Here is a 21362-nt window from a genome sequence, read left to right as displayed (position 1 = left end):
GTCTAGAGAGGTCAGGTGATTTGTCCAAGATCACACAGCAAATTAGCAGACGAGCCTGCTCAGAGTCCAGGCCTTCAGATGGTCAGTGCTGGGCTCTGTCATTAGAGAATGTACAAATATACACCCCCCCAACACACACACACATTCCACCTCTTACACAACACAGAAGGAAACCTTCCTCTGAGGAAAGCCAGAGGCCATACTCGCCCTGAGCATCACCATGGAGACAGGGCCTAGACCCACACCCGCTCTCCAGGCTCCTGTCCCTAGTCTGTGCTCCCACCACCCACTGCCTCCTGCCCTGACTTACCCGGAGGACACTCACAAAGACATCAAACTGGGCTTCCAGGGGGGCCCCTTGCTCTGGCAGGGGCAGGCGGTGATACCTGCCAGGTGAGGCGGAGAGGCCCATCAGGCAGGCCACACAGCCCGGGCATCCCCCACCCCGCATTCCTGTGGGAAAGATGGGTGCGGGGAGCTCAGCCCAACCTGCAGACGGTGAAACTGAGACCACAGCTGGGGAGCAGGGCCAGAGAGCACCCCTGCCCAGCACAGTGGCATCCATGCGGCCCAAGTCATCTGCTGTCACCGGGTAGGACTGGCACCCGGTACCTGTAGGCGGGCCTCAGGAAGAGGGGCCGCTTGTACACCTCCTCGGTCACGTGCACATCGTCCTCGCCCCGGATGGCCACAGCGTGGGGCTCCCCCAGCAGGTCATCAATGTTGTGGTAGACGTGGTACGTGTTCTCACTCAGCTGGGCAAAGTCATGGATCTGCATGGAGGAGTGGGGGCCAGAGGACCATGACTGACCTGCAGGCCCCTGCTGGCCTTCCTGGCCGAGCTCTAAAGCGAGGAGACCACAAAGAGGCCACGGACAGGCTGCTCTTCCTCCAGGGGGAACCATCTGGCCAGAGGTGCTCTGTGCCCTGGGAGGCCTGATGGGATGGAGGTGGCCAGCTGCCCGAGGGGGCCACCTATGCACAAGATGACATGGTCCACACTGGGGCCAGGGAGGAAGCGTCCTGCCCTATGGGCAGCAGGGGTCAGCTAAGCCATCAGACTCAGGGACAGGGGGAAGCTCAGTCAGCTGGGTGCTAGAGGAGACGAGACCCCAAAGGGAGATGGGAGACAAGTGGGCTCCTGCCCGTGGGAGTCTCTGGGGGCACCGCAATGGCATCCTCCACGCACACACCTCCGTGGTGTGTCAACAGCCTCAGAAACCTTGACAGGGCCCCAGGTGGTGGAGGGGAACAGGGGCACCTCAGACAGACAGAGGCCCATCGAGAGAAGTGCCTCATCCAGGCCTCACAGCTCACAGAGGGCTGTCCCTCGGTGTTGGGCCTCCTAGTCTAATGCTCCTTTCACTCCACTAGGCCCCTGCTAAATAAGGATGCTGAGTGCAGAGGAGGTGCGCATGGTGGGAAAGGGGCAGAAGCAAACGGAGCTGGGAACAGGAAGGTTTTCCCCTAGCTTCCCCTGAGCTGGCCTTGCATCCAGCTACTCGCCCAAGCAGGGCAGAAGAGTGGGTGAGTACAGGCCGGTGAGAGCAAAGTTGGGCTGGGGACTAGGGTCCCAACTCAGCCGCCCACGGCCTGCCAGAGAAGGGGGCCTCCACCTACGCCAGTGACCCTTACCTCTTTCCGGATGGCCAGCTCTAAGCTCTCTGCCTGGATCCCAGGTCCCAGGCCCCGGAGGTTCTCATGAAGATTCTGCTTATCTCGAGGTGTGTAGGGCACGAAGTCCTCCTCAGCACGCAGAAACAGCACGGGCTCCTCCCGCACACAGAAGATGATGCACTCCTGCCAGGAGCCAAAGGAGGAAGAAACTGTCCCCACTACCCAGCACGGAGACCCGACCTTCTGCCTTACCTCTGTGCCTTTCCACAGACCGGTCCCTGCTCTTTGAGCGCCTGTCACCCCCACTCTGTCCCTGCAACATGAATCTTACACAGTAAGCAAAGCTTGGTCCAAATACCACCTGCTCCTGACTCTCCCTCTTCTCGGGGCCAACAGCCCTTTGTCTGAAGCTCATGGTGTTGATTCCTGCTTCATCCTAACATGATCAGTGACTACATCTCCCTTCATGGACTACAGGTTCCTTACACGACGAACCATGTTCTAGTCATTTTCACATCTCCATTATTCCAAGCACAGAACGCCAGATAAATCAAGTGCTTGATAAACACTGGGGGAAGAAATGAATGCCCGCCACCACCATGCAATCATTCATTCACTGAGCACCTTACACACAGAGAGAGATGTGGGCAGACCCTTCCCTGTGGAACTTGAAGTCAGGCTGGGAAGAGAGGATCCACCCAGAACTAACACCCCACCCCACTCTGGTTCACTCAGGGACTCTCCAGCTAAACCCCAGGTCAAACCAGATGCAGGCTGCAATCAGATGGGACCCTCAGCCTCTGTCCTGCAGACACTCAAAACCCCGCCTCAGCATCAGGCAGGAAAGAGGAGTCATTAAAAACAGGCATTTAGGGGCGCCTGGGTGGTTCAGATGATAAAGCATCTGCCTTCAGCTCAGGTCATGATCTCCAGGTCCTGGGATCAAGCCCCACGTCGGGCTCCCTGCTCAGCGGGGAGTCTGCTTCTCCCACTACTCGTTTGTGCTCTCTCTCGCTCTCTCAAATGAATAAATAAAATCTTAAAAAAAAAAAAAAAAAAAACAGGCTCTAATTTAGAGTTCAGATGCCTTGTTTGGGTCTTGGGACACCACTCCTAAGCTGTGTCACTCATCCTCTCTGGGCCTCGGTTTCCTCCTCTCTGCAATGGGAGGAACTGCCCTGCCTTCATAGGGCTGACACAAGGACCTGTGTCCGCTGTGGTCATCATGCTGTGCCTCTCTTGCTATGACCTGGACCCTCTTGTCACCCTGTCCCCCTTCTCACTTCTCCAAGGTTCTCAAAGTGGGGTGTATAAGGGGCTTCTGACCTAAGGCCCCCATGTCCACATACGACAGGGAAATAAAAATTGACCCAGAATTTCCCAACCATGCTGACCACAATGATCACTGTGGCATTCAAGGCCTGCAGAGCCTGGTCTGGGTCCCCAGGCACCCTCCCCATCATGTGGCCAGGCCACTCCCGGGAAGAGCCCCTCTGCCAGATTTGGGGGGCTGCGAGACCCTGCCCGGAAACAGTCCTGCTTACCCTGTGTCCATCTTTCTGGAGTTTCTGGAGCACCTGCCTGAAACCAGAGAGGCTGGGCTGTCCCATGCCAAACACGGTGAGGCCACCCCGCACTTGCCGGAAGTTGGGGGCCCCACAGCTCCGCACAGTGCCCAGTACATCCATCTTCTCAGCAACATCCCGCACCAGGAAGTAGCGTCCCTGGCAGGGGAAGAGCCACAAGGGGTTACTCAGATGCTCAGGGACATCTTCTATCAGTGGAGCTCTGTCCCACGCCCCAGAGGATGGGGAGCAAGAGATGGGGCAGGGGACATGGTCTTCAAGTTGTCTGCAGGCTTTTGGAAAAAACAAAATATGTGACCATCTGTGATCCCAAGAAGAGTGTCATTTAGCATGGGAAAGGGAAAAACAACAACTCCTGATGGGGAATCCAAGAAGGCTTCATGGAGGAGGCAGCATTGGGGGCAGGTCTTGAGGAAAGAAAGTAGGGAGAGGCACTCCAGGGGCAGGAAACTGAGGCTGGCTCTAGGGTGGGGCCTGAAGCTCTCCAGGAAGAAGTCAAATGTCTCCCGCAGCCAGAGGAAGGGCTTGGAGCAAGGGCCCAAGTGGGGAGTCACAGCCGGGGCCCCAGGAATCAGCTAGAGGAAACCTGCACTAGCCCCCTCCTGAGGTCCTGAAGCTCTGAGGACGGACGGGGCTCTCCCTTCCCCGGCTGGGGTGATGGATGCAATGAGGGACAGAGTAAAAGGGTGAGAACAAGAGGAGCCAGGGGAGTTCATTCCTGGGCACAAAGGAGCTCGGACATTATCTGGCCATGCCCCTCCAACAGGACCCACACATTGCCTGACAGATTAGAAATGGAACCAGTTCTTCCAGACACCAGAAAACCCCAGCTACTCTTTCAACAAACACAGTTTCATCAGCATGATTATCCCTTCTCCGACTATTTACTGAGCACCTACACGGTGCCGGAGCACTGTTCAGGGCTGGGGGCTGCTGCAGTGAACAAGAAAAATGAAAGTCATCTGGGCGTGTGGACCTGGCTTTCTAGGGGATATGTGAGGGGAAAAAGCAGCTAAGCCAGAGAAGTTCTGGAGCGTAGAGAACAGGATAGAGATCCCCCAGCTGGGGCCCTGACTCTGTTCTCCCTGCTGCTCCAAGGGCGGGGTGTGGGCAGACTGAGGCCAGGCAGGGACCTGCCAGAAGAGCAGATCAGGGGGCTCCGCGGGGCAGGGGGCATGGCCCAGGAAACCAGGGGGTGACAGGAAGTGGGGGAGGAGCCCAGACGGTGGGGTGAGGACATGACTCAGAGAAGGGGTCAGTGGGGAAAGCAGGAGGGAGGGACCCTGTGAAGAAGGAGGACCAGAGGTGGGTGGGGGAGGCCGAAGGGGGAAAGGGGCCGGGCTGCCCTCACCTGCACCAGGTAGTGCTCGGGGGTGGCGTCTGAGAGCCGGCCCAGTGTGTAATGGGCCTTGAGCAGCTCCTCATGGATCTGGAACTCCTCCTTACAGTTGTACCTGTCAGGGCAGAATGGAAACTTTCATGATCAAGGTAGCCTCCACCCTCACCAGACTCCATAACAGGACCACCCCACCGGCACCCGTCTATGGCAGAGACAGCCTGCTGTCCCCAATACCCACCCTCCCCTCCTTCCTCAGCAACAGAACCCTGGAATTGTGACTGGGCCATCTGGCTGAGGACTACATTTCCCAGGTTCCCTTGCAGCTAGGATGGTCACGTGATTAAGGTTTGGCCAATGGGATATGAGGAGAAGTGATAATGCGTACAACTTCTGGGCCATTCCCTTAAAGGGAAGGTGGGTGCCTTCTACTTTCTCTCCTTCTCCCTGGCTAGCATCCAGAAGTGATGGCGAGAAGCAGATGCTAATGATGGTGGGGAAACAAGAGAGGGGCCTGGCTGATCACAGAGTGGCCATTCCAGCTTGGTGCACCTCCCAGAGTCTTGTGTAGAGAGAAGCTTTGGTCCTGTTTAAGGCCTCCTATTCGAGGGTTACCTGGGTCCCAGGGGACCCTTCCATCAGATTGTCTCTGAGAACAACACCATGGCACAGTGAGGGGGCTCAGGACAGAGGCTTTGGGGTTGCATGATCTGGGCATGAACCCAACTTCACCACACAGCAACTTTGGGGCTTTGGAGTGACTCACTCTCTCTGTGGTTCCCTTTCCAGTAATTCTCACCTCCTAGGGCTGCTGTGAGATTTCAAGGCACTGCTGAATGGAACTGTGGTCAGCCAAGGGCCTTGGGCACAGTGTTTATTAATATAATTATTTTTACTAGTCGCAGTGCTACCTCCACACAGGTCCATTTCAAACAAAACCCACAGGTATAAAAACAGATTTCTGCAGATGCTAAACCAGCATCTGCAGAAATCTGTCTGCTCAAGACATAAGAAGCTTCCGTGCTGATTATAACAGTGAATAAGACACTCGCCCCCTGGTGTCTGTTCCTCTTTACAAAAGAACTGCGTCTAGGAAAGGCAGGGCGGTGGAATGAGTGAGGCAGGGGAGCCCGAAGCGAGGAGTTGAGAGACTTGGGGTCCCACTCCCAGCTCAGTCTCTATCTCACCACATGGTGGACAAATCCGTCTACCCCCGGAAGCTTGGTATTTAGATCCAGTCTTCACAACCGATCTAAAACGCATTCAATCAGGAATCAGCAAACGTTTTATATCAAGAACTGGACAGTAAATAATTTTGGCTTGAGAGCCATACAGTTTCTGTTGCAACCACAACTCTGCGATTGAAGTGTTGAGCATCCACAGACAGCATACAAAGGAATAGGAGTGGCGGTGTTCCAATAAAACTTTATTTACAAAAGCAGATGCTAGGTGGGATTCGGTCCACAGGATACAGTTTGCCAAGCCCTGCGTTGGGTGATCTCTAAGGTCCCTTCCCCACAAACATGCTACAGCCCCAGGGTCCCTGTGCTCATACTCGCTTCAGGAGGCAGATCTTTACAGCAGGCTCATGACTGTTCTGAGCCACACCATTTGGTTAAGTATTCTGCACGTCATCACCATGCAATCTGATAAGAAAAAGAAGACCCAGGGGCGCCTGGGTGGCTCAGTCATTAAGCGTCTGTCTTGGGCTCGGGTCATGATCCCAGGGTCCTGGGATCGAGCCCTGCATCGGGCTCCCTGCTCAGCAGGAAGCCTGCTTCTCCCTCTCCCACCTCCCCGCTTGTGTTCCCTCTCTTGCTGTGTCTCTCTCTGTCAAATAAATAAATAAAATCTTAAAAAAAAAAAAAAGAAAGAAAGAAAGAAAGAAAAACAAGACCCAGAGAGGGGAAAGGATTTGCCTGAGGTCACAGAGCAAAGCCCAGGACGTGTGTCTCCGACACTGCCCTCAAGGGCCAAACCTAGATGTGTCATCTCTGGTAGAGAGACAATATCAAGTCTCTTCTCTTCCCCTTATCACGAGCACAGTAATGGATTAGGATTCTAATTTTCCTGTCAGGCCCCAAAGCCAGCAGGCCGATTTATCATTCCCACCCCTCAGGTCTCCTGACACACAAAGTCCCATCTGCTAGGTCTCTGCCAAACTTCTTTGTGTAGAATACAGTTCATTCTTAGTTCACTGTGTCCTACTTCCTGCATGCTGGAGGGGCCCAGAGGCAGATTCGACGTGAGCTGAGGCTTCCCGATTCACCGGGAGACAGAGCCCTTGCCTCTCTTGTCCTCCTGGCCTCTGGCTCCCAGCACCCACTCCTTCACTGACCCCACAGGGCAGACAGGGTTGCAGAGCCGCCTTCTGGACCCTCTTCTTCTGGACACATGTAGTGTATCCATGTGTCTCAAAATATGGTGCCTGAACCCACCCTCAGCCTCCTCCAGGAAAGTCCCTCAAGGACCTAATTAAGAGAGGTGACCAAGAGCTTCCAGCTTTTTCAGCCACAGCTCTTTTACGACCTGGTATTAACCTCAGTTTTGAACCATAATTACTAGTTGTGAAAAATAAAAAATCTAAATTTTAGGCACCTTAGTATATAAACTGTTTGAAAATGTTTGGCCAAAAATGATTTTCAAAAGGGTGTCCCCCCACCGGCCACTTCTCCTTCTCCATGCTTCCTGGCCCTATGGACATGAGCTAAGAGACCCACAACAGAGACCCACTCAGGCACTTGCTTGCTGTGTTACTCCAGACAAACTGCTTAACCTCTCTGGGCCTCAGTATCTTCATCTATGAAATTGTAGACTCAGTGCTTTATGCCACCACTCCTCCGGGAAGCTGCCCCAACCATGTCATCCAGGGACACGGTCACACACACACACACACACACCGCCACTCACGTGATCACGACGGGGGCCACTTTGTTGGGGATGATGGACTTGGCCTTACTGTTGTGCAAGCCTGTGGTCTGGAAGGAGTGGACACTGAGTGAGTGCTGACTGTCCATCGTGCCGCCCCCCTGGAGGCCCTCGAAGGGGGCGCCCACCGAAACCGTCTGCTGGGCTGTGCTGGCCGTAGTACCCATAGTCCGCTGGCAGCCTCAGGACCCCAAACCTGCGGGATGAGAAGGCATGGGGTGTGGGGAAGGGGTGGGAAAATCCACAGCAGGAAGGGACCTAGCCCAGCTCCACCTCCACCCCCACCGCCCAGATGCCAAGTCTGAGGCCCAGAAAGCACGAGCTCAGCCTGCAGCAGGAGACAGAGGGCAGGTGGGCCGCCTCCCAGTGTTCCCTGAACGCCTACCCTGCGCCTGTCCCTTGGCTTCTGCTTTGGGGGGGTTACGGACATGAAGGGACATAAAGACACAGCCCCTGAACGCTTACGGTTACACTCCCCTGGCAAAAATATGACCGTTAGGAAGGGGTTAGCCCTCCACACCAGGTCAGGACCTCGGGCTCTAAGTGACTGGGTCAGGCCACACAGAGGCAGGGCCCCCCAGACGCACAGAAGTGGGAAGACCTGGGGCAGGTGCAGAAGGAAGTCAAGCTTGGCTCTGAAGAATGTGGAGGCAGGGGCGCACCTGGGTTGCTCAGTTGGTTAAGCATCCGACTCGATTTCGGCGCAGGTCATGATCTCAGGGTCATGAGATCAAGCCCAGCATCAGGCTCCGTGCTCAGCAGGGAGTCTGAGATTCTCTCTCTTCTCCCTCTGCCTCTGCCCCTGTTCACTGCGTGCTCTCTCTCTCTCTCTCTCGCACACACGTGTGCTAAAATAAATAAATAAATCTTTAAAAAGAGAGAGAGAGAATGTGGATGGAAACAGGATACAGGAGGTCACTCTAGCCATGAATATCACAAAATGAGGCTGGGGACATCCAAGGGTTCAGTGAAAGCACCAGGCCCCTGAACTTGACATCACCGATCATCAATATCCCCATCAACAGCCAAAGATTCCACCCCCCACAAGGCAGGCTGGGTGCCCTGGTGGATTCAGCAATTCCCCTGGTGGGCTCTCTCCCTGAGAAATACTTAAGGATGTTCGCAAAAACCAGGCTTCTGGGATGTGTTGCTGCCGGAAGTGTTGTTTACAACTGCAAAACACGGGGACCCACCTCCAGCCAACAAGAGCGGCTCTGCTGAATAAAGTAGGGGCATCTCTAAGGTCAAAGGTTAAACAGCCATTGAAAATATCATACTGATGGATCTGGAAAGACACGGAGGACACAGGGATAGAAGGAACAGGTTGCAAGGCAAGAACGGGCTCCAGTCCCATTTTAATTCATGAAAGTGTATCGGGAGAAAAGCCTGGGAGATACACATCAAGATGCTAATGTGAGTTATTACCAAGTGATGAGATGAGAGTTCATTTGTGTCTTCTCCTTTTGCTTTTTCTCCTCTGAACACTAACTGGGTAATGAAGTTAAAGCCTATTGAGAACAGATAAGAGAATGTCTGGGGAAATGGCCGGAGACGGGTGAGGAGTTGATGGAGGGTGTGAGGAGCCGTCCCCAGACACAACTCCCTCAGCTGCCCTCAGCCACCCTCAGCCCAGGGTGAGCTGCTCCACATGGTGGGGACAATCTGCTCCCACCACCCCGCCCTCTGGAAACCAGCAGCGGCACCCGGGGAAGAGGGTGGTGGAGGCAGCGGGTCAGCGTGAAGGCTGAGCTCACTGGGCCTTCTCTCCCCCAGGCCCTGAGTACTGGGGCTCCCCCTCCCCAGAGCCGCCTAGACAGAATGACTAGACTCATCCACCCCTCCTCAAACCTTCCCAAACCACCACCTGTCCCTATCCCTCTGCAGTCTGGAAAGGGCTCCCTCTCTCCCTCTGGCCCTGCCTTGTCATCCTTGAAAACTCCCAGTAGCCATGCGACAGCTCTGTCAACATGCACATGTGCTTATAAGAGCCCCATCGCACCCCGTCCAATTTCCCCCTCCCTCCATCCCTCTCTCCCACTTTCCCTCTCTGTCTCTGTCAAACGTGGACGGAATGAGCCTCTGTTCCTAAACAGAAATACGGGCTGCTCAGAGAGCATGAGGGGCTCCACAGTGGGCCCCAGCCTGCGAACAGCAGAGCCAGAAACTTCTCTCCACTTCTCCCCCAACCCAGCTCACCAAAGTTCCCCGGACCCCTCCCAGCAGCCCGGGCCAAGGAGGCATGGACAGGAACAGTCTCCTCCAAGAACAGGGGCACGGGTAGCTGTCCCAAATGAGGGCATGAGGGACAGGAAATGGGAAGGGCCTATAGGAGGCAGCAGCTGCCCACAGCTGCCCAGCCAGGCCAGGCCCTGCCCGCTTTGGGCTGAGCTGCAGCCACCCCCGTGTCTCACGGGCCCCACAGGCGACAACAGGCCCCAGCTGGTGCCCTGTCAGGGCAGCCGGGAGATAATACACATGTGCACAGCTGCAGGCTAGAGGGCTGGGGGAAGGACAATAGCCTTTGAAAGCTGACTGGCTTCCAAACTGTCTAGAGGAGGGTGAAGCCCCGGGATGTCCAGGCCTCCCACTCTGTAAAACTCCTCCTGAAACCCCTCTCCACCCTGCCAGGAGTGAGCCTCACCAGCCCAGGGGCCTCCTCCTGCTGGCCCCATGCTGCAGGGCCCCGAGCAACTTCCCCACGTCCCCAGCCCTAAAATGGCAGTAGGGACGGCATGGTCCAAAAGCCTCTTCCAGATTCAAACAGATCTGGCTCCTAAGACTGGAGGTCCTGGTGGTCACACCCCAACTGCCCACTACCAGGGAAGGCGGTCAGCAAGGTCGGGTGGGGGGGTGTTAGTTGGGTCCCTAGTGCTCAAACCTCTGCTTGGGGGAAGAATGGGGAGGGCAGGGTGGAATGTAGGCAGACTGAAAGTTGTGGTCCATGGAGCCTGGATGGTTTGTAAACAATTATGCTAGTCCAGAACTTCATCGGATCATGAGTGAAGGCTGTCATCCCCACTGTGCCGCTGAGACTGGGACGTGGTCGCCACGGAGCTCACGGGTGGTTTACACCCCACTGCCGCCGTGCTGATGTCTGGAAACACGGCTTGCACTCATCCCGGACCCGCAGGATAAAGAAAATAGCAATGAATCTACAGTTAACTCTATACCACACTAATGTCATCTGTTGTTTTTTGTTTTTTTAGCTTAAGGAAAATTTAGGAGAAAACGAGGTGCTTCATAGAATATTCTAATTGGGAGAAAATTTTATTTCCTCTTATTTCTGTTGTGAATTTTTAAAACATTTTTTAGAGCTAAGTGATAAAAAGCCCTTATAAGAAAGTATTTTTGTTTTTGCATAAAATTTAAATGTTTAATTTTTAAAATAATTTTCTAAGTCTCAACAGTTTCTGGAGAATTTTACTTTATTGGTAAACCTTCATTCTCTTTTATTTACTAGATTATATTTTTTAGAATGTGCCTTCTGACCTTTCAGTTTTATTTTTTTACGTTTATATCAAGTGTCTTTCTGATTTATTGCCTACTTAGTTGTGGAGAGATATTCATAAATCTCCTGTAAGTCTACCAAAATGTTCTGTACGGGAGGCTGCCTCCTATTTGTGGAATCCGTGCCAGAGAAGTGACCTTGTTTCCCCAGGAACAATTCAACATGAGCTCCAGCTCATCAACTGACTGCCTGATGCCACAAATGCTCAGGCTACAGAGTGATGAGCTTCTGGTCAATGGCAGCATTCAAGCTGAGGAGGTGCCAGAGCAGGGAGGACAGGCAAGAGGTTCAAGAGCAGACCCCTCAGGCCTCAGCCCAAAATACCTCGTGAGTCTAAGTCTGTTTCTGAAGAACTGAATCGTCCCCATTCCGGTCTCAGTTTCCACATCTGTAATCCAAAGCTCACAAGTCCCCACCTTCTTTGTCCCTGTCCCGACGCAGCAGCCATGACCTCCATGCTTGGCAAACCCTGTGGGCCTTTCCAAAGCAGAGTTTGGCTCTTGGGACTGAAGTGGAAAGCTGCCCATCAGCTACTGACCCCAGCCCCGTTCCTTTCTCCTCCCTCCCTGCGCACCGGGATGGACCCCAGACCCTCCTGCAAAATCCCAAGTCCCACCTCAGAACAAGATGTGACTCCAGGAACCACCACAACCAGCTGTGACCACAGGCCCCCAAAAGCAGCTTCCGAGCGGGCTACGCCCCTGGAGGCCAGCAAGTCCAACCCTCTCTTTCCACAGATGAGGAAACGGAGGCCCAGGGAGGGAACGCAATGTGTTCCAAGTCACAAGGACAGAACTGAAACCCAGAGCTCCTGCCTCCCACGCGGAGGCTCCCTGGCTGGGCCCCGCCCCCTCTAGGCTGAGCAAAGGGGAAGATTCTGTTGTGAGCACAGGGAGATGGTGTTGAGCAGATATTGCACAAGTGTGTAATTACGCTAGCCAAATCAGGGTGTGTGGTCACCCTGCCTGAGATAGCCAGTGGCCCTCACTGCAGAGACGGGATGCCGGGAAGGCCAATGGGTGGATCTCTGGGTGCAAAGCACTTGACATATAGTATCTCATTTAATCCTGACCCTAAAAAAAAAAGAGGTGTCAACTCTTGGTACCAACTTGGTACCACATTAACAAGAAATCCAATGAAAAATGAGTAAAAGATGGGGCACCTGGCTGGCTCGGCCAGTGGCGTATACGACTCTTGATCTTGGGGTTGTAGTTTCGAGCCCCATGTTGGGGTTAGAGGTTACTTAAAAATAAAACCCTTTTCTAAAAATGAGCAAAAGGGGTGCCTGGGTGGCTCAGTCAATAAGCGTCTGCCTTCAGCTCAGGTCATGTGGGATCAAGCCCCGCATCGGGCTCCCTGCTCCGCCGGGAGCCTGCTTCTCCCTCTTCCTCTCCCACTCCCCGTGCTTGTGTTCCCTCTCTCCCTATGTCTCTCTCTGTCAAATAAACAAATGAAATCTTTAAAAAAATAAAAATAAAAATGAGCAAAAGATTTGAAGGTATATGCAAAATGCCAAATAAGTATATAAATATACACCCGGCACCATTCATCATCAGGGAAACACGTTAGACTAACAAACGTTAAAAGACCAACACCAGTAAGCTCTGGTAAGGATGTGCAGCAAAGTGGGTCTCAGATGTGGCCACTGAAGTGTAAGATCATACAGCCACTCTAGAAGACAGCTTTACCATTTCTAACGATCCAGCAATGTCACCGGGATGTGCTAGAGGTGTAAAACGCACACAGATTTCAAGGAGTTAGTACCAAAAAAAGTAAAATATCCCATTAACAATCTCTTATGTTGATACATGTCAAAATGATTCTATGTTGACATAATGGGTTAAACAACATTATTAAAATTACATTCATCTATTTCTTTTCACATTCTTAATGTGACTAAAATGACACAGGCGGCCCACGGGACATTTCTGCGGGACAGCACTGCTGAGTCTCCGTGCTCCTCGGTCCAGCACGCACCCCTCGGATCGCGGGGGGCCGTCAGGGTAGAGCCCCACACCTGCTGCAGGTAAGAACTTAATGACCCTGTTCCGGGCACGGGGACTCCCCGGGAAGCCCGTGCCAGCATTCTCACTTATCAGACAGAGAAGTGGGGACTCACGGAAGCTGCAAGTGACTCTCTAATGGCCCAGGACCTAGTCGGGGACACAGTGGCTCCAATTCCAGGAAGCACGGGCTCTGGGGCCCAAGACCGGCGGATTCATGTCTCTACCACTCCTTAGTGACTCTCGGTGTGTGGCCACCTTCCCCGGGTGTCAGTTTAGGAGGGGCGTCCCTGTGCCTCCTGAGTTGGGCTGTATGAGGCTGAAATCAGTGAGTGCCTAGAAAGCAATAGCTAGCCAACCTGACGCACAGCAGGGGCTCCGACTCATCCCCCCCCCCCCCCCCAGGGCCCCATCCTCATGCACGTCTGTCCCCTCCTTCCCACGTCCCCTCCCTGCCACCGCTGGGTGTGAACCTCCCTGACGGGGCTGGGGGCCTCACCCAGACAAGGCCTATTTTTTTTTTTTTTTAAAGATTTTATTTATTTATTTGAGAGAGAGAGAATGAGAGAGACAGCACATGAGAGGGGGGAGGGTCAGAGGGAGAAGCAGACTCCCTGCCGAGCAGGGAGCCCGATGCGGGACTCGATCCCGGGACTCCAGGATCATGACCTGAGCCGAAGGCAGTCGCTTAACCAACTGAGCCACCCAGGCGCCCCAGACAAGGCCTATTAAATGGAAGCATTGGGAGGAATAGGTGGGCTCAGCGGAAGGCTGGCTCCGATCCCACGCAAGCAACAGGGCAGAGCGGGCTTAACACACAGTTCTAACTCCCCATTTCACTCGGTCAGTCCAGGAGGCCACTAGGGAGGTTTCCATCCGCTCCTGGCTGTCACCATGAACCTGGAGAGCCCTGCTCTGTGTGGCTTTGGGCAAGTCCTCTGCCCACTCTGGAACTCTCCCCACAGAAGAACGGGTTTGCCCCCTCTCTCTCCCTCCCACCTCTGCCACCACCCGGTCCAGACCCCCCAGCTCCTCCCTTTCGCTCCTGTCCCCCCACAATCCATCCTCCATGCGGCAGCCAGAGGATCCTTTAAAACCCGGAATCAGGTCACGCAACATCCAGGCCTGTCCCCTGCTGAGGAGGCCCCGCCCCTCCGCCCTCACTCACCCTGTGTCCTCCTTGCCTCCACGCTCCAGCCACAGGCCACAGGGCCCTCTTTCTTCCAGCGCCCCAGGCCCACGCCTACTCATAAAGGCTGTACACCTACCACCCCTCTGCCTGGAACCTTCTTCAGCTTGTTCACACGGCTGCCCCCTCCTGTGGTCTTGGCTCAAATGTCCCCGCTCAGGGAGGCCTCTCTGAGCCTCTGATGACGCTGTCTGCCCACAGCACCCCACACCACAGTCCCTGTCCATCCACGAGCCCTTTTATTTCTCGGCTGCCTCACTGACGGCGTGTGTGTCACCTCAGTCTCCCCCGTCCCTCTCCCGCAGTGCCTGACTGGTCCACACGGCGGCCCCAGCACCAGGACAGCGCCCGGCAGATGCTCGGGAAATATTTATGAGATGAGCATATGACAGCCTCAGGCACCTGCAGCTTCTAGGCCTCCGAGAGGAGCGAGCAATGGCACCGAGGAGCAGGTCTCAGTCCTTCACAAGAGGGTGAGGGGGAAGTCACTCCCACCCAGTCCTCCTCTCCCCTGGACTGCCCTCCTCCCCCACCCCACCCCCACCCTCCCACATTCCACCCACCCCTCCAGGTTAAAGCCCAGCGCCTCCAGGAAGCCCTCCCTGACGACACACCCACACCCCCCCCCCCCCCAACACCCACAGCCCATTGTGACCATCGCAAGATGGAACACTCCATTCCCTTCCATGGCATGCTCTTCCTGGCAGGGGCCATCCTGTGTCCTTCCTGGCTCCGTCAGCTGCCTGGCTCAGGGGAGGGGCCGTACACATAATGACGGAACAAATCAGCTCCACCTCGTTACCTCCCCACCCCGCCTGGCTCCTCGGTGATGGGAACAAGGGCGGTACCCCACAACAAGGAGGCACAAAAGACAGGAAGGATGTTTACTTACTCCTGAGTGGGGGCACCGAGTGATGTATTTACTTTCCGTTTGCTTATCCATCGCTTCTCGATTTCCACCGATGCACAGGATTACTTTGGGAACGTTGTTTTGAAGTCTAGTTATTTGTAATGGTTTCAGAGTTGGACAAAGGTCACAGCGCCTCACCTAGGGCGCCCCCTCGCCCCCCACTGTGCTCCTCCAGCTCTGTGTCTTTGTCCCCCGCCCGAGTCCCGCCGCCCATTGCCATCCACGTTCCCACAATAATCACTCCACTCATACAGCCTGGTGGGATTTTTCATGTCTTTGCGGGGTTTTGGTCTTTGCTAATGTCAACAACCTCAAAAGGAAGTGAGACAGGGTTTATGACCCGCCCCCCCCCAACTTTACAGCAGAGGACGCAGCTAAGCAGGGCCAATGACAGGAATTTCCCCAGGCTCCACAGCTCAGTAGAGGCAGAGTCACGTGGCTTCTGCCGCGTGGCCCATCGTCTCATATCTCTGAGGGTCACCCAAACCTATCCCTCCGCCACCTCCATCCCTCAGCCTCCTTCTTTTGAAAACTAGGAGATCAGAATATAAAATAAAGCTACCAGGGGTCTGGGATCGCAGGAGAACTTCATCTGCTAAACTGCGTGTTTCCAAAATGTTTTCACTTTTTTTCTAAACTGAAAACACAAAGGTCTAAAAGCTAAAACCAGAAGGTGGAGGAATGTCTGGAAATATTACCACGTATGCAGCAGGTGGACTGTCACTGCGGGATGGGCCTGGAGTTCTGGGCTTCAGCCTGCAAACAGCAGGGAGCCTTTGAGGGTCCGGGTTCTGGCCAGGGAGAAGTCATCCTTGTCACCCCCTGAGATGACACTGGGGTGGGCTTGGAGCCAGGAGTGGACAGAGTGGGCAGAGGGTCTGGGCAGCCCACTGAGGAGCTGTGGCAAGTGGGGGCCAGCAAGGGGCAGCAGGTCCCACTGTAGATGGAGCGCCCGAGCTGGGAGACGCTGCAGGGTGGGGGCTAGCCTCCCTCCCGGCTCCCCTAACAGGCCGAGGACAGAGAAGCGGCTCCTGCCAGCTCTGTGGCCAGCCAACACCTTGGCCCTTGTCACCACATGCTCCAGCATGGCCCCTGAGGCTCCTGGAATTTGGGACCCTCAGGAAGGAAAAGGGTCCTCTCCAGCACCCCTAGTTGCCTGCCTCCAAGCCTGGGGAGCCCCACCACCACCTCTGAAACTCCCCTGTAGGTCAGCTCTGCCTGACAGAAAGCTCTGTCTCTATGGGAGCTTGGATTAGGGAAGGGGGAAAGATTATAATGAACATTCTGGGGACAAGTGGGAAATTTTGAATATGGATTGCATGTTGGATAAATAAGTTAACTCCTTGGGTGTGATGATATGGTGGATACTGTGCTCCTGGGAGACCCAAGATGAAGTGTCTAGAGATGAAGCACCTTGATGTCTGTCAGTTTTAGGTGGCTGAGAGACAGAGACAGACAGCAGAAGCAAATGGAGCGAACAACAGCCACCAGCGAGGACAGACACAAACTATACTCTCCTCTCAACTCTTCTGGAGGCTTGAAAGTTTTCCAAATACAAAACTGGGGATGAAAACATTTTTTAAATGAAAGTTTTAAAAAGTTAAGCTGTGGGGCACCTGGCTGGCTCAGTCGTTAAGCGTCTGCCTTCGGCTCAGGTCATGATTCCGGGGTTCTGGGATCGAGCCCCGCCATCGGGCTCCCTGCTCAGCGGGAAGCCTGCTTCTCCCTCTCCCACTCCCCCTGCTTGTGTTCCCTCTCTCGCTGTGTCTCTCTCTGTCAAATAAATAAAATCTTTAAAAAAAAAAAAAAAGTTAAGCTGCCTCACAAGAAGCGAGTCTTCCACACATTCTCCCAGGTTCTCCCCCTTGAAGACGCAGGAAGCATCTCATCTAGAGGGAGGAGGTTCGTAGTCCGAAGGCCAAAGTGGTTGCTTGATCCCTGCAGGTTTATTTTCCACTCTAATTAGCTGCCAGTACTTAAAAATCAAGGGGTTTCGAATAAAAGTGCAGATGTCTGGTTTCTCCTGAAGTGGCATGCAAGCCCAGGGCGCCGCGGCAGAGAGGAAGTCCTGGGGCCCTCCCTGGCCTCGAGGGGGTGGGCAAGGGTTCCCTGGGGCAGCCCTGCATTCGCGGCATCCTCTCCACCTGTCACAGCACCTGCAGCCCCTCTGCGAGCCCCCAAGTCTGTGAGTCCCCTGGCCTCCCTGCCACCCTCCAGTGGGGGGAGCGTGTCCTCTCCCTGCGGCCCCAGCAGCCCAGACACAGGCCACACTTCCCGGGCAGACTCTGACCCCCTCAGGAGAGGCTGGTGCACCTCCCTTGTTCTGACTGATGCCACTGGGCTGCCTCCTAACCCCCAGAGAGCTTCTCTGCTCCCTCTTGCTGGCCCTGGGGCATGGGGCTTTCTGGTCCCAAGTCAAGACTGACCTCCCCTAGGGGGAAATCTCCCTGGGGGAGACTGGCCCCACTTCTCGGCCTGGGGGCGTCCTTGGGTTTGACCAAAATGCCCACCATGCCTCCACCCCCTCCTCCCTGCCATGTGTATTAAACAAACCAGATGAGGGGCAGGAGCCCCCTCCCTATCTCCCCTCAGGTACCTGTGACCAGTCCCAGCTAATGGGACATAAGGGGCAGTGTCACGTGGCAAGTTCCAGAATCTTCCCTATGAGCCCCCCCTTTCCTCCCTTCCTCCATCCTGCTGTCTGGAACACAGATGTGATGACTGAAGTTTCACAGCCATCTTGAACCACGAGCACGTGAAGCCACACCCTCTGAATGGGAGAGGTCAAGTTCCCCCAAGGAATCCGAGGAGTGGAACCACCACCCCAGGCGTGGGCTGCAAAGCTCTGGGTTTGGACAGGACATAGAAATCAACTTCCATCTTGTATAAACCATTGTTATTTGGCTTGTCCTATTACTCGCAGCCAAATCTAATCCTGACTAATGCACTCCATTATTTTTAGGTTTGACCCTCAGTGACTGCACGCCACATGGCAAAAAGACAGAACTTACTTCTCTCCCCTCTCGCAGGAGAATGTCAAGTTTCCCTGCTCGTAAGAGTCAGGCAGAGCGACACCAGGATCCTGTGAGCCCAGCCCGTGCTGGGGTGTGGGGGTTCACAGAATACAGAAGACATGTCTCCAGCCACCAGGGCCCACGGCGGGGCTGAGGAGATGCACACAGGACACCATTAGAGCACCAAAGATTGCTAGATGGTGTGGTGCAGCAGCTCTCCCCAAATCAGCCGCAGAGATTTAGAAGCTCCAAGCAGCTAAATGTTTGTTCCATCCTACAGAGAGAGGCTTGGCCTCCATGGCTCCAAAAAGGCAGAGAGAGACTGACTACAGGTGTCTCCCCATCTGGAGTCTCTCTTTGGCCCTCCTGGGCTGTTCTGGAAAACAAAAAGGTGTTATCTGGATGGGAGGTCCCCTGCCTGTTGGATTTTTCAGGGAGGAGCGAGAGGAGGGGGATGTAAAACTCCCCAGGGAGGGCCCAGTCAGCTCTGGGAGGGCAGTCATTCTGCTCCTGAAAGAGTATGAGGCACCGTCCATCTCCAGGTTCCATGCACCTGGGATTGGGGGGAAGGGGAGCCAAAATGCCAGTGGGGAAGACCCTGGGAGAACAGAATTAAGAGTACATGGACATGCTCACCTGCTCAGCTCCAAGAAGTGGGCCATCTGGGCATTTCAGTGTCAGTAGAAATCTATAGAGTTTCCTGAGACCCCACCCAGGGCTCTGGGCCTGCTGATACTCACCTGGCCACTTCCAGGGACTGGGCCCCAAAGGGCCAGTGAGACCTTAGGCTGGATCCCCACTTCTGACCTCCAGTAATGTCATGAGGGCCTGAGGCATCCTTTCAAGAAGCTGTGAAAATCCATGACCCAATTCTGGGGCCTGTCCCCATCCTTCCACTTCTGTGGCTTTCAGTCTAGACTCCCTTGCCCGGCATTCAAGATCCCCCCCTTCCCACCCTCAGCACCCCCTATTAACCTCCACAGCCCCAACCTTCCAGGCAAATCCCGGTTCCAGATGCCGTACGGTACAGAGCAGCAAAAGCCCCAGGAGACGTTCCTCTCCAGCTTGGGCTTTCCGAGAGGTCTCAAGTTCCGCACAGCCCTCTCTGGACCATACTTCATTGCCGTCTGGAAAGTGAGGGGGCTGGACAGGATGGGAGGCTTTCCAACATTCTAGCAGCTGAGCCCTTTCAATCCTTGATGAAAGTCCAATGTGCAACACAGCCCGATGTGCAATACAGCCAGAAGCAGAGCCGCTCTGCCAGGAGCCAGCCCAGGAAGGGAGATGCAGAGCCTCCTGCCCCCAGCCCCACCACGCGGCTGCTCCTAGGGAGGAATGCTCCAGAGCTACTGGCCAGAGATGCTCAAAGCCCCTTCCTGCTCAGACCTCCCAGGACACATCCAGCAGTTCCCTGCCCCCGTGCATCTGTCATCCCTGGTCCCAGAGCCAGGAACACCATCCATTCCCTCACCCCCTCATGCCCTCCACCAACGCCCGGTGGAAATGCCCCCTCTTCCTGCAAGCCTTCCAGCCTGCAGCCTGGGCCCCATGCGACCCCAGGCTGAGCTCCCTGGCCTGGTGTTTGGTAAGCACATGCTCCGTCTCCCCGCTCTGGATCCAGTGCTCCTCCAGGGCCCCCACAGAGCCAAGCCCACCATAGCTGTAGGTTCCATATGTCTTTTTCCTAAATAAATTTCACGTTCACTACCTCATTTCCACTTCAGAACAATCCTCTGAGAAAGGCAGACATGTCGGCCACTGTGCCAGTCAGCAGATGGAAACACTGAGGCTTCAGAGAGTTCACGACGTGACAGAACAACAGAACCAGGCCTCTGGCACACCCGGGGCTCTTTCTACCGCATCACCCTCCCACCCTCCCCCATTTCCCCTGACACTACCCTCACTTTCCCAAGAGACAATGGGAAGCGTAAACCAGGAACCTGGTGGAAGGCAGAGAACAAGCTGGACCCCGAGAAGAGGACCCCTTCCAGGGCCATGGCCTGTCATGTGCACCCCAGGCAGCCAGATGCCCAGGGCGGGTAACAATGGAGCTAAAAATAGGGCAGGAGGCTGAGTGGCCAGCTGCCGGAAACATCTGCCTCAGCTGCAGAACAAACATGACGGAAGTCACCACTGCGGAGTCCCCTACTGTGGGGCAGGGGACAGCTGGGGGCGGGGGAGGGGAGGGTAAAACCCTCAGGTCTGCACCCAGGGCAGGGGCCTTGTGGCTCCAAACACACGCACGCGCACACACACACACACACACAGTGTAAATCCACCTTGTGCACCAACACGTATCTCGTAGTCGGAGTCAGACGCACCTTCGAGTCCCCAGTCTGTTCCTCTCATTTTACAGAAGAGGACGCTGAGGTCCAGAGTAGGCCAGACAACTGCCCAGAGGCAGTTGGACAGCAGGGCGAGGACCGGGGATCTCTGACCCTTGCCTCTGCAGGTCCCGGCCCATCTGCCTCCCTGAGCACGTCCATCCAGGGCCGGGAGGAAGAGCTCTCCTGCCCCACAGAATGAAGCACACCAAGCAGAGGAGACAGATCAGCATAAAAGACTTCAGTTTAGACTCAAGGAGGAACTACAGAGCGATCCATGACTTCTGCCAAGCAGACCCAGCCTCCCCTTCCAGCCTCGTGCTCCCCAGCCCCCACCCTTGTCCTCTCAACTCTAGCCAAAGTGAAATTCTTACAGTCCCGGGCACAGACATCTCAACGGGCCTTTGCAAATAATTAGCAACAACAAAAATAATAATAAAGCAGAGGTGCATCTTACTAGGCCAGGGGATTAGGTTGGGGCGTTCTAGAATCTCCGTAAGGCAGGAACTGTGCCTTCGGAAATTCTTCCTATAACCATGAAGGCCAAGGCTGGGCCAGCTCTCCATGGGTCCCACGCAGTCAGCTTTCCCTCTAGCGAGATGATACAGACTCCAGTGTGTTCTGCTGAGCGGCACATGAGGTTGAGAGCCGCACACGGCCTCACGCTCATTCACTCCACAGCTTCCTGCCCCGCGTGCTCCCTCTGCCTAGCAGACCCCCATCCCCTCAACCAAGGAGCCTCCTTCACGTCCCCCAGGCCACATCCCCCAGGGCCGTTGCCTCCATGAAGCCCACCAGGCCGGGGCCGGGGCTGGCCTTCGACGGTACCCTGGTGCTGGGCACAAAGAGCCACTTGAATGAACGAAACTGGACAGATGTCTGAAGAACACCGAGAAAAGGTCAGCTCTGCGGGTGTCCATGCTGCAAGCGCACATGACACAGCACAG

General features: G+C 55.0%; 1 protein-coding gene across 6 annotated transcripts in view; it reads right to left on the bottom strand.

Annotated features, from left to right (window-relative positions):
* The window catches only part of PALD1 (phosphatase domain containing paladin 1), a 77865-nt gene that overhangs the window by 24155 nt on the left and 32348 nt on the right, over positions 1 to 21362 (bottom strand). For 3 of the 6 annotated variants that reach the window (XM_032423706.1, XM_032423705.1, XM_032423704.1), the window contains exons 2-7: positions 7450 to 7663; positions 4555 to 4657; positions 3162 to 3341; positions 1636 to 1800; positions 613 to 773; positions 311 to 386 (exon numbers count right to left, since the gene is read on the bottom strand). In XM_032423706.1, coding sequence (XP_032279597.1) covers positions 311 to 386; positions 613 to 773; positions 1636 to 1800; positions 3162 to 3341; positions 4555 to 4657; positions 7450 to 7634 — 870 coding nt within the window. In that variant the 5' untranslated portion in view covers positions 7635 to 7663. Of the gene's footprint in view, positions 1 to 310; positions 387 to 612; positions 774 to 1635; positions 1801 to 3161; positions 3342 to 4554; positions 4658 to 7449; positions 7664 to 11591; positions 11818 to 15059; positions 15164 to 21362 lie in introns of those variants that run through there. The other 3 variants (XM_032423708.1, XM_032423707.1, XM_032423710.1) reach the window with 3 other exon arrangements.

This window comes from Phoca vitulina, unplaced genomic scaffold, assembly GCF_004348235.1.
Source record: "Phoca vitulina isolate PV1807 unplaced genomic scaffold, GSC_HSeal_1.0 scaffold29, whole genome shotgun sequence".
Taxonomy (NCBI): Eukaryota; Metazoa; Chordata; class Mammalia; order Carnivora; family Phocidae; genus Phoca; species Phoca vitulina.
Note: the sequence above shows the minus strand (reverse complement) of the source record. Positions and strands in the feature narration are given on the sequence as shown.